Source organism: Astyanax mexicanus, chromosome 5, assembly GCF_023375975.1.
Source record: "Astyanax mexicanus isolate ESR-SI-001 chromosome 5, AstMex3_surface, whole genome shotgun sequence".
NCBI lineage: Eukaryota > Metazoa > Chordata > Actinopteri > Characiformes > Acestrorhamphidae > Astyanax > Astyanax mexicanus.
In genome coordinates this window covers 11,979,929-11,996,347 of record NC_064412.1, presented here as the reverse complement: position 1 = coordinate 11,996,347, position 16,419 = coordinate 11,979,929, and the positions used below count along the sequence as shown (strand labels likewise).

The 16,419-nt window shown below is 37.3% G+C and overlaps 1 protein-coding gene across 1 annotated transcript; it reads left to right on the top strand.

Moving 5' to 3' along the window:
- Nucleotides 1-1,425: 1,425 nt before the first annotated feature.
- On the top strand, nt 1,426-16,359 carry rhoca (ras homolog family member Ca). Its single transcript, XM_007253354.4, has 5 exons — nt 1,426-1,573; nt 9,223-9,380; nt 12,287-12,407; nt 13,236-13,366; nt 14,458-16,359. The coding sequence occupies exons 2-5, from the start codon at nt 9,225-9,227 to the stop codon at nt 14,629-14,631; spliced, it is 582 nt and encodes a 193-aa protein (XP_007253416.1). The 5' UTR covers nt 1,426-1,573; nt 9,223-9,224; the 3' UTR covers nt 14,632-16,359.
- Nucleotides 16,360-16,419: the final 60 nt, after the last annotated feature.

Genomic DNA, 16,419 nt, shown 5'->3' with positions numbered 1-16,419 from the left:
TGTCCTCACAAGTTTCCTCTGAGTACTTCCTTGGGGTGTCCTCCTGCCTTCCCCAAAACACACGTGGTAGGTGAATTGGCCATATTAAAGTGCGAACAGGTGAGTGTGAATATTTTTTTGCCCTGTAAAAGGGTGTAATTTCTTTATTATGTCATTGTAGCAGTGTCATGAAAATTAAAAATAATATTGTTTTTTGCTATTTTTCCTGGGACAAAGTATCGTCCATGAAAAAAAATGTGACTGTGACAAGCCTACTCCAGACCAACCTCAAAGTAGCTCCACACTTCATTGGGTGAATTCTGCCATTTAAAATCAAAGCACTGAGAACTTGAAAGTGCACAGGTAGTTTATTAGGAAACACTGTTTATACACACAAAACCTTGAAGTCGTTCTCCAGGCACCATCACCTTTAAATAAGGTCACGATAAGTGAGGATAGTCAAACAAATTGCAAAATTAATTTAATTAAAATGCATGAATGTTATGCTGGAATTCATGCATTTCCTCTGAATTAATTTTAAAATCTGTTCCCCTACTTTAACTATACGACTGTGCTTGTCATACAAATTATTGTGGCTAAACGAAAAAATGCTGGATTGGATTATACCATCAGATTTGTGTTACAAGGTCAGTGTAACGTTTAGCAGTTTAATTTTCTTACTGTATCAAGCTTAATTCGAAAATAGTTGATGTTAAAATCCATCTTGTAAAATGCAAAAATAGAAAAATCAGAAAAAAAAAGAAAATATTATTTTTTTCATTTTTCCTGAAATTCCCATTGTGAGGGGCAGAGATGAAAAAACAAAAAATGGAAAAAATGATGAAAACGTATTTAATGTACACTGCACTACAGAAAAAAAAATAGTTTTTACATCCAATTTTCTATTTTTTGCATTTAGCCTCAAACGGTCAGAAAATTAAATTAATACACGTTACACTGACCGTTACAAGATACAAAATTGGACAAATCTGAAAATCAAGATAAATGTTACCTTTTCATTTCTATCAAAATTCTGTTTGTGAAAGGCTGAAATTAAAAACTAGATCATTGCAAAAATTGGATAAAAACACAGTTCTTCTTCACTATGCTGAATAGAAAAGTAAATTAGGTTTTATACCCATTTTTTATTTTCAAATTTAGCTTGATACGGTCAGAAGATTAAACAGATAAACGTTACACTGACCAAACCAACTACGTAATCCTCTGATCCTTTAGCTGAGAGAGATGGAGAAATTCTGAATTTGCTGCTGAATGAGACTGAATGAGCTGCTGCGCCACCCCGCGTTCCTGCTGCTGTCCCTGCTGAAGGAATGATGTCATCATTATCGAGGGGCGGGGCATAAATAGCCCTGAATAGCCCCTAACGGCAGAAGTGGGTCCCAGCCAATGAGAATTCAGCACCGAGCCTTTTTCTTCTTGTGTGGGCGGAGCTACGGTCTGTCAGCTTCGTTTCTTAGCAATATATCCACCGGACTACAGAGAGCTAGGCTAACTACCACCGCTCACAGCACAGAAACTTACAGCCACAGAGCTCCAACAGTACACTAAAACAACACAAAACGGCAGAAATAAGGTACTGTTATTGTCTGTTACTACTGTTTTTTTAACTAGTTTGGTTTTAGATATCGAAGTAGCTCAGGAAGGTGGGTTGGGAAGAAGTTTTTCGTTGTTTGCGGCGACGGTGTGTGTGGAAGTAGGTGGTGGCTCGGTGACCTGAAAGTCTCGTTTGTCAGTTAGAAAGGCGTTTGTGGTGAAAGATTTATCTTTGTTAGATAGCAGTTAACCTAGCTAATTCACATTTATAGTAATAACTAGGTACCGGGTATAGTTGTGGGGGTAAAACGTATTTTTATATTGGGTGCTGTAACGTACTTCGATTAGCTAGCTATACCACCTGTTATTGCCTAATCTAACTAACTTAGGTTACCTTACTAGATTAGTTAGCTAACTAGTTCACTAGTAGCTCTCTGGACTCGATAAAAAGCGAAAATCGGTGTTCTGCCGGGGTGTGCTAGTTACCCTGTTAAACCGTGCTACCCTAGTTTATATTTATTTTTAGGATATTGAAAATAAGGTAAAAATGACAGAAAAAAAGCACAATATTTGAAAAATCTCTCTTTAAAGTCTCTGTAAGATATTTGTAAAGCCTGTATTAATATAACAGGTAACTTACAGTAAACGGGGAAAAGGCTTGATTTTAGAACAAATTGTTTTTCATTGTCTTATTATTACTTTTATGATTAAATGCGTTATTATTAACTTTACACATCTGTAACACAATTGACTCTGCTTATTTAATGCGACAAAGTAAAACAGAATTGCCACAAAAAAATTGCGCATGAGCAATAGCGGTAAGCACATATCGATGGGGGAGCACATCTCGACAGAACACCAGCTAAACAGTGGGTAAATTTAGAGAATTAATGAGTATTTACAGCTTTCCATTATCTCAGCGTTTTATTTACTCGCGAAATCAACACATGGAGTTCTGTTTTACACTAAATAGTTAGAGTAACCCGTCTTTTGTAAGATTGTTAAAGTAACTAACTAGTTATCACAAGATATTACAACGCTATTGTCGGTGTTCTGTCGAGTTATGCTAACCATTGATATGTGCTTCTTAACGGCACTGCGCATGCGCTGGACCTTGACATTTTTAAATAGTTTGTGTTTCTGTGGTTAATTCTGTTTTCCTCTGGTGCGTTAAACCACTTGATTGAATGTTACATAACAGTAAATGGCAATATAAATAGATTATGATGAACTATAAAAATAAATACGTTTTCGAATCTAGGTTATACGACTATAACTTTACCTGCTACAGTGATTTCACTACCCTATGTAGTTAAATATCCTATCTAGAGTTCTGCTGGGAACATTTTTCCAATATATGGTGTTTTTTTATATTTTTATCTTTAAATATACATTAGGGTAGCACGGTTTGACATAGTAGAACAACTTGTCAGAACACCGTATTCCTCGTCTCTCTCTCTCCCTTTGCGTAACCTGAAGGGTGAGGCGGCGGTCGAAAATAACTTTTCGTGACATTTCAGGGCGTTGAATAGCGCTGTATAATGCCAGCTAGCGTTAGCTGCTAGGGCGTTGCTGTTGAGTTAGCTAACGAAACTTTCACTTTGCTGGTTGGCCTTTCCGACTTAACTCCAGTTACAGAAGTATGAAGGCATTTGTTATTCGCCAGCCAGGCCTGGCTTGTCGCAGTCACAGGGCGTTGTTTGCCTTGGCTTGCCTGGAACATGTAGTACAATTAGGCATAACCTAGCTAACATACAGCAAGACCGTTTCCAACAAAATCAGTTTCACAGATTTTAAGCAGTTTTCTAGCCAACTAACTAGCTATTTCCAACATTTGGGAACAGGGCGACATTAAACTCACTTGTTTCTCTCCTTAAGAGTAGGTGACTGCTGACAATACTGGCTTTGGTAGCTACTTTAATCCTTGAGGAACAGTAGTTGTGCCGTCTGAAACGGATACAGTAAACAGGCATGTAGTTCACTGAGTCATGAGGACAAGAGGGCTCCCAAGACAAGCAAACTAGGTCAACTTCCAAACGACATCCACACACTGGGGCTTTGGAAAACCTGGGTCGGGAGATAACAGCACGTAGACATGACTATAAAAGGCATTGTTCAATATGTGGATTTAGTTTTTGCAACCTTTTTAAGGCCTGGAAGGGAAATCCTATCAATATGTCCTATATTTCAACATCTGAACATATTTCAACTAACTGAATTGTTAATGTCTATGTTTTAATGTAACCAGATATATTGGAGTTAAATCTCTCTAGAAGGTAGCTAGACAAACAGGCAACAGCAAGTCAAGTCCAATTTATTTGTATAGAACTTTTTTTAAACAAATGACATTGTTACAGAGCAGCTTTACAGGCAAGATCAACCATACATAAACATAACACTCACTTCTCAGTGAGTGAGCAAAAAGTGACAGTTTCAAGGGAAAATCCTCCTCCCCCCTTTCCCACTGGTGCCAAAAAAACCTTGGAAAGAACCAATGTTCATAAGGATTACCTATCTTGTTCTGGTCAGACTATTTGGCAACACAGTTTGATTAGGTGTGCTGATTTAATCACAATAGATAGTATGGTAAGAATAATGAAAGTCATGGTGAAGGGTTAAAGAGGGGCTAAGATGCTAAAAATGATCATTTATTTTATAAGGTTACATGAGAAAGGAAATTGTAACTTTTGAGAGAAACGTTACAGTAAAATAATGTCTTTGGCACCATTATTTTATTGTTGGTACATTTTTAATAACCTTGTGATCCCCAATTTAGGTAATCAATACTGTAAAGAAGCTACAGCTTCTGAACAATGGTCTAATTTACATCAACAAATCTGTAAGATTTTGTTTTTGCTTCAAGTGATCTGATTGCAGAAACATTTTGAAAGTTTGGGGGATTTCCCAAGAAAATGAGCTGTTGGTGCTGCACAGTGGTTAACAACCCTAGTGCATATATACTAATCCCCTGGAACCTGATGGAGAAAATGCTCCTCCACAAAATGCAGATTAGCAGAGATTTTCCTAACCCAACAACAAACTTTATTTTATTGAAAATCAGAATTGGGACTAGGGAGTTTGTTCCTTCTTTGCTGCAGTAACAGCCTATATTCAAATGGAAAGGCTGTACATTGGGGCCTATTTTGTTAGGATTTAATTACAATTTGTTATATTCAGCCACAGGAGAACTAGAAATCTTAGGCTGACTTGGATCTGGATAACAGTTGCCACTCCAGCTTGTCCCAAAGCAATGAGGTTGGCGCTCCAACCCGCTCAACTCTGGAAAAAGGAAAAAGTTTTGCTGCTCCACTGCCAGTGCTGAGGGTTCCGAGGCTCCTGTGCAGCTTCTTCAGAGGATATGTTCTTTTGATTGTTTAATTTAACACATGTAGATTGCACATTTTACTGCACATAGTTTCTTATAGTGGTTTCCATAGAAATTGAGCTAATGGCTATAATACAGTAGACCTTCAGCATCTGTCATAAAACCTATGTTACTTTGATACTTGTTTATTAATTCTCTTTTCACTCACCACCCTATTCCTCCTCCTCGAACTTTTTCAGGCAGAAAATAGTGAGCATACTTGGGCTGTTTCATTTTTGAGCCTTATATGAGCAACTAGGCACTTTCAAGGAATTTTACCTCATAAAGTCTGGTATTCTGTCTCACACGTAATAACTGTCCTGTCAGCATAATCAAATAATCACTCTACAGATCGTAATGAGGAAATACTATTATGATTTTCTAGTCAAGTGCACACTGTGTTCCTGTTTTCTCATCCAGCCAAGGACGGTTTGGTTGTTAGTGGATCAGTTTATAAGAACAGCAAATGAGTATATGATGTCGTGTCCATCGACTAGTGAATTCCCTTAAAACCCCAATCATTTTCATTTTGTTTACTAAAAAGAAGTGCAAGGGATGTTGGCAAACTTGCTTTGAGCTGTTGGAAAACTAGTAAAGTAGAGAAGCCAAATATCTCTTTAAAAAGCTGACCAAGAAATGTGCACTGTTGTATGGTGTGAAGGTGTGCCCCATGTGTGCACCTACCATATTATAATGACTACTGTTTCTATAACGTTACGGAGAAACTACACCCTGACTGCATAAGTTTATGCTCCACTGTGTCTTAGATTAGGCCATGGGAAACTTGGGGTCAGTGACCACTGATTCTAGAAACATTTAAGACCGTCCTTATCCACTAGGACTAGTCTTCAGAGCCTCAGTCATAACAGTCTCTTACAGTAATTCTAAATCATTTTGGGCTGCTTAAATGATTATTGAATTAATAATTTAGTTAACATTTTACATGTAAAGATTAGTGTTAGAGTGGTTGATTTTTTGGTGTGTTTAAACCATGCCTGTAGATAGTCGTATTGTGTAGTGTTCTGGTTGCTTAAAAATGAACCTTTCTTTTACTCAGATTTTATGAATAGTTGTAGCTGTTGGACCTTTCTACTTGAAATCCTGTCACAATGTCAAAAAGAAAAACTGCCGGATTTACATAATGCCAAAACAGAAAGATAATATTTTTTGCATGACCATGATGATATACTGGCATAACAGCTAATGTGCCATCTTTAAAGGTTTAACCTGATGTTATTCCGTAGCTACTTCAGGATCCTCTGTCCATATTTTGAGTGATTTTATTAATTTTCATTGCATCAAGACTTGTAAATTAGCTGAAAGAGGGATCTGTCTTGTGTGAAAAGTATTTATGCAAATCCTGCCACACTGACCTGCTTTTAGGGTGGGTGTTAGGATAGGGTTTATACACAGTAGTAGCTGTCAGTTTGAGAAATAAGGAAAACATTATGCCTAGGATTGGGAACTTCTGTTGGTACTTGAAGCACACCAAGCCTGTGCAAACAGAAGCTACAGCAAACGTAACACACCTCAGGAAAAGCACACATAGCCCTAGCTTATACTTGATATTGTAGAGACTGACTAGTAGGGATTTGTAAATTACTAAACTGTGTGAAAAACATGATTAGCATTAGTCAAAAAATTATTTTTGCCTTTAAACCTGAAGAACCGGCTCAGTCTGTTACAGGTTTTTTTTTGTTCTTTCCAAACAGAAGTGAAATCTTTGGAATGACTCAAACGAAAGTATGACGTGTGTAAGTGTGTGTGAAAAATGTGGAATGAGATACTGTTACAGTATCAAATGTTTACTTAAGGGAAATCATAAAAAGCTTCCACGTTCCTGAACTGTTGCCGTATTGTTTGCCTAGTTACATGTTGCTGTGACTATTAAAGCACTGTCCTCCTAATCAGTATGTAAACATGTCATGTAGCTTAATTATAGAGGACACCTTCCACAGTTCTGATTTGAGATGAGCACGAAGAAAGTATTTCCCTGCATTAATTGGATTTAAGAGACTAGGCCCAACAAGGGTGACTGCATACAAATTCTTTAAGCTTTTAACACCATCTGCAAGGTCTAAAAGACACAAAGAATCCAACAACACACAATTGAGCTGTGGAAAGCACTTCTATTTTTTTAAAAACAACATAGAAGAAAGAATATAATTTTTTTTTCCTTTTCAAATAGGGCTGCAAATGTACATGTTCTCATACTAAATTGTCATCATAAATGGGTCAGGCTTAGTCAGTTTCACAAGCGAATGCCACACGAAAATCTTAATCATAAGTTGTGAGCTGAGAGATTTGCACAGTACTGTGGGAACTGTAGTTGTTAGGGAGGTTTGCTATAGTCCTTTTAGTCTTGTTTGTCCCCCCCCCCCCCTTCTACCCATCTGCCTTGTCTTTTTGAATATCAGAACTATGGTAAATATAAGTTCCTGACTTCGAAACTTTCGTGAACAGCCCCTCAATTTAGCATGTCTATTGAGCAATTTTGTGATCATTTTGATACGTCTTTAAGTTGAAGTGACCTTCTACATGGCAGAAACAAACTCAACAGGAAAAAAAGACAAATAGTCACTATTTTTTTTGTCTGTGCAGATGATTTTAATCTGTAATCTGTGAGTAGCAGATTTATTACTTTGGGGTTTTTTAGGAAGCAGGTGAGAACGAACCTCGTGTATGCTATTTTTTTTTGTCACTGACAACAAAGCAGTTAAAAGGGCTTGTTATTTTGACTTCACAAGTGGAAAGTAGGGTCTTCCAACTAGCATATGAACAGTGCAGAACTTCAATATTGGGCTGTTTGGCACTAGATGGAACAAACTGTAAATTGCACAACTTTAACTTTAAATTAAAGAAACCTTGGGTTAGTCTTATGATTTATTTCTTTATTTAGGTGTTTTTGGTTGATGTTTTTCCCCACCTGTTTTATCATACTTGTAGTGAAGCGTAATGTCTGAACCACCAAATCGCCAACCATCCTCTGACCTTCGTGTGCCGTTACATCCCAATGTTCAGTATTAAACACAGTACCTTTTTTAGTAGATTAAAGCTTGCAGGCAGAGTGCTTATGTTCACAAACTAAATCAAAGATGCATAAATGTGGAAGCCGCAGAACTGGAATGCCTGACACTGTCTTTCTGGTTTTATGCTGAAAAATCATATAGCTTAGCATTCTCAAGGCATGAGGAAGAAAATAAAGCTAGACAGCCATACTGCCATAGAGCATTTAAGCTGTTCTACGTTTTATTGTTATTCAGCCAAAGACTTGTACAGGCTTGTGTTGCTGATGTGATAGTTTCCTTCAGTGCTTTTGCTCCAGAGTCTTGTACTTCTATGGTGCTCAGTTGGCTTTCAGCCTCCGAGCTCTTGCTTAGATCATTTTGTGGAAAAATAGTCATTTTACTGTGCATTTTAAATTGCTGAGAGTTGTACCTTACAGACTTCCAGATAAATTAAGGTTTATGTTAGATTCCTGTGGAATACTTTATTGGAAGAGGAAGGTTTCCATTACACTCTCACTTTTTACTGGTTGGAAATAAGTATGTGCTTCTCGTGGGTGGAAGAAGCGTTGTGAGAAATGGCATTCTGGGATGAGGAGGACAGTGGACTGCACTAAAAATAGTTATTTTTACTGCTCTCAGCACAATATGACAAGTCTGTGTGTGCGCGTTTGTGTGTATGTGTTCAGTTGGATCTTAAGATGAGGCAGAGAGAGGGGGTGTACAAGTATATGCACAGCTGTGCTTCCCTGCTGCTACTTATTACCATGAAGGCTACCTACCCCGCCTCCCACACAGATATGTAAGATCTTAGGGAGAGCTACTAATTCTGAAGTGGTCAGAGACTTATCAGCCAGGCTATTAAAAAAGTGCTTAAAATATGAGTGTAATGATTCCCAAAATACACAAAGTTTGTTGGTACAATTGTGTTTTAGCAGCAGTATAAAAAAAGTGTCTGAAGCTAAAACGGAGTCTGATTTAAGTTTGAAAGTATGTTAGCTGTGTACACTCCATTTCAATTCTTGACCAGTAGAGTAAGCATTGACCTTTTTCCTTCTACTCTGTTTATACTCAGCAACTTTATTTGCAATATACATATCGGTATTCAGGATTTTACCCTGAGAGTAATTACCACAGAAAAACTCCCAGAAATTCACACATCTGTGTCCATGTTGATGCCAAGGATAAACATGTATTGTAAAAACGAAACTGAAATTTATGAACATTCTAATTGCTCTGTATTCAATCATCTAAAGATAAATCTGACAACGTCCGTCAGCAGCAGCCTAATAAACTTGTGATGCTTCTTGTCATTTCCAGGCATGGCGGCCATAAGGAAAAAGCTGGTGATCGTGGGCGATGGAGCATGTGGAAAGACCTGTCTGCTCATAGTATTCAGTAAAGACCAGTTCCCTGAAGTTTATGTTCCCACTGTGTTTGAGAACTACATTGCGGACATTGAGGTGGATGGCAAACAGGTTGGTATGGATTCTTTGCTTGATAGATTCAGTCTCTTCACATGAAATACCAGCTGTGCAGAAATGTATTTTGTATCTTAAATGGATTTAGCTGTTTAGTAAGGTGGTTTTCCAGAAAGGCTATATTTAAAAAAAAAAGCATTAAACTTATTTATTAAAATTTAATATCCAGTTAAATATTGTAGCCATTTAATTTTGTAGGCATTGTTTATTGTATAGTGTATTTCAGCACAATGCAGGTTATTTTTCTTCTACTATTGTTTGTGTGAATGATGGCTTGCTTCAACATCCTGTAATTGGTCTGAAAGTTTGACCCTTTCATTTTACACTACAAACTAATCAAACCATTGTTCAGTTGATCCAAAACCACCTCTTTTGGTCAGACCAAATTGTTATTTTGGTTTGGAGAAAAATTTTGTCACTTTTCCTATAAGAGCTGTTTACAGTACATCTTACCGTCACCGTATCCAAATAAGCTATGAAACTCCTAGTTAACTTGAAGTAATGGTCAGTCTACTGGAATGAGTGACATCCGGCTGTTGCTCAGAAGTGTTCCACTGTTAATGGGCACTAGCTGATAACACTAGTTTTGCACTGGCCACTGCAATGGCCAAGAGGAGAATGGCCATAACAGGAAATGGCCGTACTTGCTTGTTTCCTGCCTTGACTTGGGAACATGGATGTCTGGACGTTTCCCCTCCCCCTGGCCCTTATGGGTTGATAAACAGGGTAGTTCATTTCCTGTGTGCGTGTGTGTAGGTCTGAGAGTGTAGTGGAGGGAGGAGAACTGTAGGAGTATTTATTTCTCCTGTACAGGAAAAGTACAAGTTAAGTATCTGGGGCTTACTGTGGAGTCTCCCTTTCAGTCTTTTCCTCTTGTTCTCTGTAAGATTATGCTACACAGAGTCTACCCTGCTTGTTGCCAGGCTTGCATAAGATCTAGAATCTTCTCGAACAGATCCTGAGCTTAGCCTAAATCCCTCTGGCCCAAAGGGAAACATTCTATAGTCTCCTCCTCGATCTGTGGGCACAGCTAAGCTCTAAATATAGCTCCTTGGCTTTTCCTGCTTTCTTTCAATGTTGTTGCTAAACCTTGTGCATACACCAGGAAAAGGGCTTAGCAAGTTTTTATTAACTGCCTCACCATTTCTGATCACGTATGCACTTTTTCTCAGATCATCTCAGTCAATGTGGGTAAGGATTTACTGTTTCCGTATCATGATTAAGTTGAAGCTGCTCCCAGGTCAGTCTTAGGTTCCTCCACCCAAAGCGTGACTCAGCTTTAAAGGGTAAAGTCCCTTAGTGCTGCCAGTCATTGAGGCAGAAGGGAGGGAAAGGGATTGAGACTTTATTCCTTCTAATCGCCAGTTTACCTAATTCAGTTCATTAGATCTGTAACTAAAGGATGCCAAGATGTGAAATGGATTCTAAAATCACGCTGCAGAATAAATAAGCTGTAAATGTACAATGTAACCTTCTAAACTTATCAGAATCACCAGTGTTGTCTCACATAACCTCCACTGTTACAACATTAAATAAGTTACCAATTAGTTATCATTAGCTTGTAATACAAGTCACAGAGTGTAAGAGCTTGTATGGCTTGTTAAGATACAATATTAACACAACTTTAGTTTTATATTCTTTGCATGTTATATGTAATCTATTGAAGTAACTGTAGAGATTAAGTCTGGCTCAGAAGGTTGACCATCTCACCTCTCCCTCTACCTACACTCTTTAAAAATAATTATTTTTGGTTTCATGCGGAACCTTTTTTAATGGCTTGAAAAATGTTTGTTTTGGTGTATATATATTTTTTACTAATTTAAACAATGTTCCCACATGTTTAAAAAATGTAGAAAACCTGAAGCCTTTGAGACCTGTTTTGTAGTCCTGGAGACTCTTCAAAAACATTTACTGTACATTTTCTTTCTTGATAAATTTGGGCTCTAAAACCTATTAGAAAACCACTAGATACTATGCAGATGGATTTATATCTAATAAAACAAAGGTATAGAGTAATACAGTAGTAGGTGTTGAATAGTACATCCAGTCACCATATGTGTAAAACCAATTGATATCCATAGTTTTTTATAATTCACCCATTGTATGCATGTTGCCATGTATGGACGTCAAAGTATACTAGAAAACATCCTGGAATTGTTTCTTTTGCAGAATCAAAAGTGATTCTTCTGTGTTCCAAGTAAGAACATTCCATAAAAACAGATCATTTTAAGTTCACACTTTAAAAAAAATAAGAAATTAAGGAAATTCCCAGAAGAATACATGGTCTCTAAACTTCATTTTGTAATGTAGTCAAACAGGCTTAGTTAGGGGTTTATTCTGAGTGTTGATGGGCTCAAAAATCCCAAGCTGTCCTGTCTTTTCCTTGATGTTGCTAATTCAGAAGCCTAAACTTTACACCTGTATTAAATATTCTGAAATTTAAGAAGCTGAATTTGGCTTAATGTTTGACATTTTTCAAATGTTTAATGTTCACAACATTCAGCTGGCCTGTCAGCTGTACAACCACACCATTTTAAAGTGGTATGGAATTTTTTATAATAAGATAACATGATAAAATGATAAAGACCCAGTGCTGACAGCCACATCCCCATTGGTTCTAATTCTAACTCTGGGAGATTTAAAGGACCTTAGAAAAAACATAAGCTATATTCACTGAAGTAGGCGACAAAATCTCCTTTAACCGTTAATATTTGTTAAACACCCATGTTATTCTATTAGCTGTTTTTAACAGTAATATTTGTTTTATTTTTTGGTCCTTACTCAAGAGTATGTCCCGATAGGTAGGCCTGGATATAAATTTGATTGTCTATGGCTATAGAGGTTTTACAAACTGTTCTGTCAAACTTTAATCAATGATTTCTTCACTTCTTTTGTCTTGACAGGTGGAGTTGGCACTGTGGGACACAGCAGGTCAGGAAGATTATGATCGTTTAAGACCACTCTCCTACCCAGACACGGACGTCATCCTTATGTGCTTTTCTATTGACAGCCCAGACAGTTTAGGTACAGTTAAAAACACCATGTTCCCTCTCACAAAACAAACTCCACAGATTCTGTTCTTTCGCTTTCAGAAGTTCTGATGGCTGTAGATTCTTTTGCTTTCTATTTTGATCCAGGGATTTGATATAAAATATTATTTTCTCTGTGGTGACATTCTCACTTCCCTGAGTCATATTCAGACTGTTCGTCAGAGTTCTACGTGTGCAGATATACATCTTCAGCTGTGCTAGCGTCCTCATGGAACATCTAAATAAGGATTCTGTCGCTCTTATGATCTCATCACTGCTTATCTGGGCTATCAGAGGCACATCCTGAGTGTATTCTGTCTGTATTCTCTCTTACTGTGTGAATAGGAGGAAGTTCGGGCTCTGACTAGCTTGAGTGAGTCACCATACCCTTGATAAGCAGCTCAGACTCCCCCTTTTTCGGTTCAGGAAACAAATGTTTATACATTTTATCGTGCCAGAAATGGTGTTGAGCTAAAAAGCTTTAAGATGCTTATACCTTATGTTGAGTGTTAAAATGTTAAATAGTGGGATTTGACTAATTAGGACTGAAAGGACTAATTCACAAATCTGTTGCCACTACATTGTGCAATAGGAGGTACATGTGATAGATATATTGTTATTTTTAACAACAGATTGACAAACTCACAGAAGGCACTCAGTATGTACAGAAACTTAGTGATAATAAAATTAATTGTGGTATGTTTATGTTCAATAAATCATGTCTATACAAAGACAGTAATGGGTTTGAATTAAGGTCTTAATAAAGGTGAATCTACTCTTTATTTTTAAACCATTTGTGTTTTTTTGTTTTTTTTTTCTGCAGAGAATATTCCAGAAAAGTGGACACCCGAGGTGAAACACTTCTGTCCCAATGTTCCCATCATTTTGGTGGGGAATAAAAAGGATCTACGGAATGATGAACACACACGGCGAGAGCTGGCTAAGATGAAGCAGGTAACTCCCTCACTCTGCCCAAAGCTCTGCTTAAGGAGAACCATTAAAAAGCACTTGGAGGATTGCATTACTGTCACTCTGTGAGGCATGAACAACAACATCGTCATCAGTCAAACACACATTGCACTCTACCTCTTGGCTACTAGCCAAATCTAAACGCCAGTAGCTAATACTATCAGTGTCTAAACAACAGACTGATGTCCTTCTTTCAGACTAGGGTTTGTTGTGTTCACAAGTCAGGTTTTAGAGTTTCACCTATATTAAACTTACTCCTCAAATAAAGAGTCTGGTAAAAAATAAAAGTTAAAGTAAAACAAAGTATATAAATCAGAAGTGTGACCATGACTCACTGGTCCATGTTGTGTGCGCTAAATTCATTCTGGAGTTGTTTCCTTATGAGTGTTGCTTCAGAGTACAAGATACATTCTAATCTTAGTCTGTGTACATAAACTAATTTTGTCCTCCATCTGTCTCAGAAACCAAGCCCTTTTATATTTTTACTGCTACATTAATTTAGGTCTAAGTACATTTGTATTTTATTAAAATTTAATTTAATCCAGCTACTGAAAGTTTTCTCATGTAAAGGTTAAGGATATCATGTATATCAGTTAGATATTGTGTATATATTAAAGAAAGCTAGTACTTGTATCAACAGTTATAGCAATTATATTTCAGATTACATTATATTTACAATAAAATTTAGTATATTTCATAACTATTTGTCAGTTAACTGTAACATAGGCTAGGAGAGTTACAGCAGTTAACATAAATACTTTGTTAAATAATTTATCGGTTATTGGTCCAGCTCTGGGTGAAGTCTAAATATAGACCATGGTCCACATAAAAGTGGTCTCTGCCTTAGTATCTTGCGTATTGTCAATGTTTCACCAAATCGCTAATATCTTAGTGTAAAAAGATCTTATTCCAAGTAATTTTTGAATATTTTGGCCAGATTCAAATTATGTCAAAGGGTGATGATCTGCAAAATTTTGCATGACTGACAATATGCAAAAAAAAAAATCATAAATCTTGAGGAGCACAAAGGTTGTAGGTCTAACACCTTTTCTGCACCTGTTCTGGTCTGTTTTCAGGAGCCTGTTAAACCAGAGGAGGGCAGGGACATGGCTAACCGTATTAGCGCCTTTGGCTACCTGGAGTGTTCAGCCAAGACTAAGGAGGGCGTGAGGGAAGTGTTTGAAATGGCAACTAGGGCAGCACTGCAGGTCCGGAAGAAGAGGAAGAGGAGTGGATGCTTGATCTTGTGAGAAATGTCTGGGAAAGTTCTGAGAAAGCTTTTGAGAAGTATCCAGAAATGTCTGTACGCCGTTCAACTGACCAGGAAAAAAAAAAAAAAAAAAAACTGAGTTTTTAACCAAACAGCGTCTATGTACTGTACTGAATGTCACATATGCATCAAAAGGACCAAGACTGGGCAGTTAGAACAAGATATGCCTTGATTATTTAGTTATATCAACATGTAGCACAGCAGGTCTTTTGTGCTACAGGGGGGGTGAGGTTTTCACCAGAGTATGATGATGATTTTGGTGATTATGATAAATGTGTTGTATGCATTCACACTAACTGTATGTCTTATGTCGTTGCCCAGATAACGGTTATTATATCCTAAATGTGGCATGAGGTCTTCTTCATTTGAATTTTGAATTTGAGATATAGGGTGAAAAATTAACATATAGCGCAGTGTGTGTTAATGGAATTGGTGCCTTTTGAGTTTTCTTCAGATTTGAATGTATTTGCACAGAACTAGTTTGGCACTCCTCTTGAATATAAGTAACTATATATTTTTTCTTTTCTGCTTATTAATTGTTTATTTAAACTGCACTGCCCTCACCTTTGGTGATTTTATGTATAGGGAGGCATAAATACATGCAGTCTAATTCAGTTGTTCGATCTACATCTATATCTATACTACTCTGTTCTGGCCTGGGTTCAGTAATCCTCTTGAGTGACCGATGATATGATTGGTTCTGCTATGATTAGATCTAAATTGCCCTGCCAAACCAAGAGAACCCTGTTAAATAGGCCATAAAATAGCAGTAAAAACAAACCCGCCATACAGATATTTGTACACTTTGAGGTTTGTTTTGATCATGTGTAGTGGCCATCAGTGCTTCTACCCACTGTAATTAACTACCTGCGTGCCTTCCACCGTCTTTTGAGTTGCCCACTCTTATTACAGGTATAATTAAGTTAAAAGTATTGAATGTAGTACTGGAGTAAGTTTTATTAATATTTGCAGAACATGATTACTGTTCTTGTGTTGCATGCCAGTAGTGATGTTGTTGTGACATCATCTGTTGCTGACTGTGCAAAGGAAGAAATGATTTGCAGATTTACAGTTTACTGCCCCCTGCTGGTGAGCTGTGGTAGATGAATTAATTCTTGCACAGAACCTGCACTAAGCAACTAAAAAAAGTGAATTCTGTGCTGTTTATGTGCCCCTTATCTGTCACTCCAAAGACATTGTTCTTTATTGGAAGTTTACCAGCTCTCCTGAGTTCCCAGAGCAAACACCAAGCTTACAGAACAATACAGTACAGGACAAGTGACCATTCTTAGAGTTTACAGTTTGCCATGGATAAAGCCAAGGAATGTAGGGTAAGAGGGCATTACACAAGAGCAGCTCATCTGGCAATTACAAAGCACCGAAAAGTCAGACAACACAAAATCGAGCACACTTCTGCTTCTGTTTTCTTTCTCTTTTTTTGTTTTGGCCCATTGTATTGTGGCAGAAACACTAACTAATCAAATCCACTGTCATTACCTGCAATTCAATTCTTGGTTACCCTTCATATGAACAAGCTTTCACATTGCTATGGTCTTCCTCTTTAGTCGGAAGTACTGAATATGAAAAACTATATAATACAGATTTATATGAGCACTCATTGTAATAATTATTTGTACGCAGAACTAGTATTGCAGTTAATGTTTCAGTGAAACCAACCCATGATAATAAACCTTTTTTTGCAACAAGATGATTCTGTAGAAGAGTGGATTTTTTTTATACAGTGCATTAAAATAATATGCAAAAACTG

Excerpts from the sequence above, each read along its gene's own strand:
- rhoca (XM_007253354.4), top strand. The coding sequence starts at position 9,225 with ATGGCGGCCATAAGGAAAAAGCTGGTGATCGTGGGCGATGGAGCATGT. Across the intron at positions 12,408-13,235 it reads TGACAGCCCAGACAGTTTAG|AGAATATTCCAGAAAAGTGG; the intron begins GTACAGTTAAAA and ends TTTTTTCTGCAG. Across the intron at positions 13,367-14,457 it reads AGCTGGCTAAGATGAAGCAG|GAGCCTGTTAAACCAGAGGA; the intron begins GTAACTCCCTCA and ends GTCTGTTTTCAG.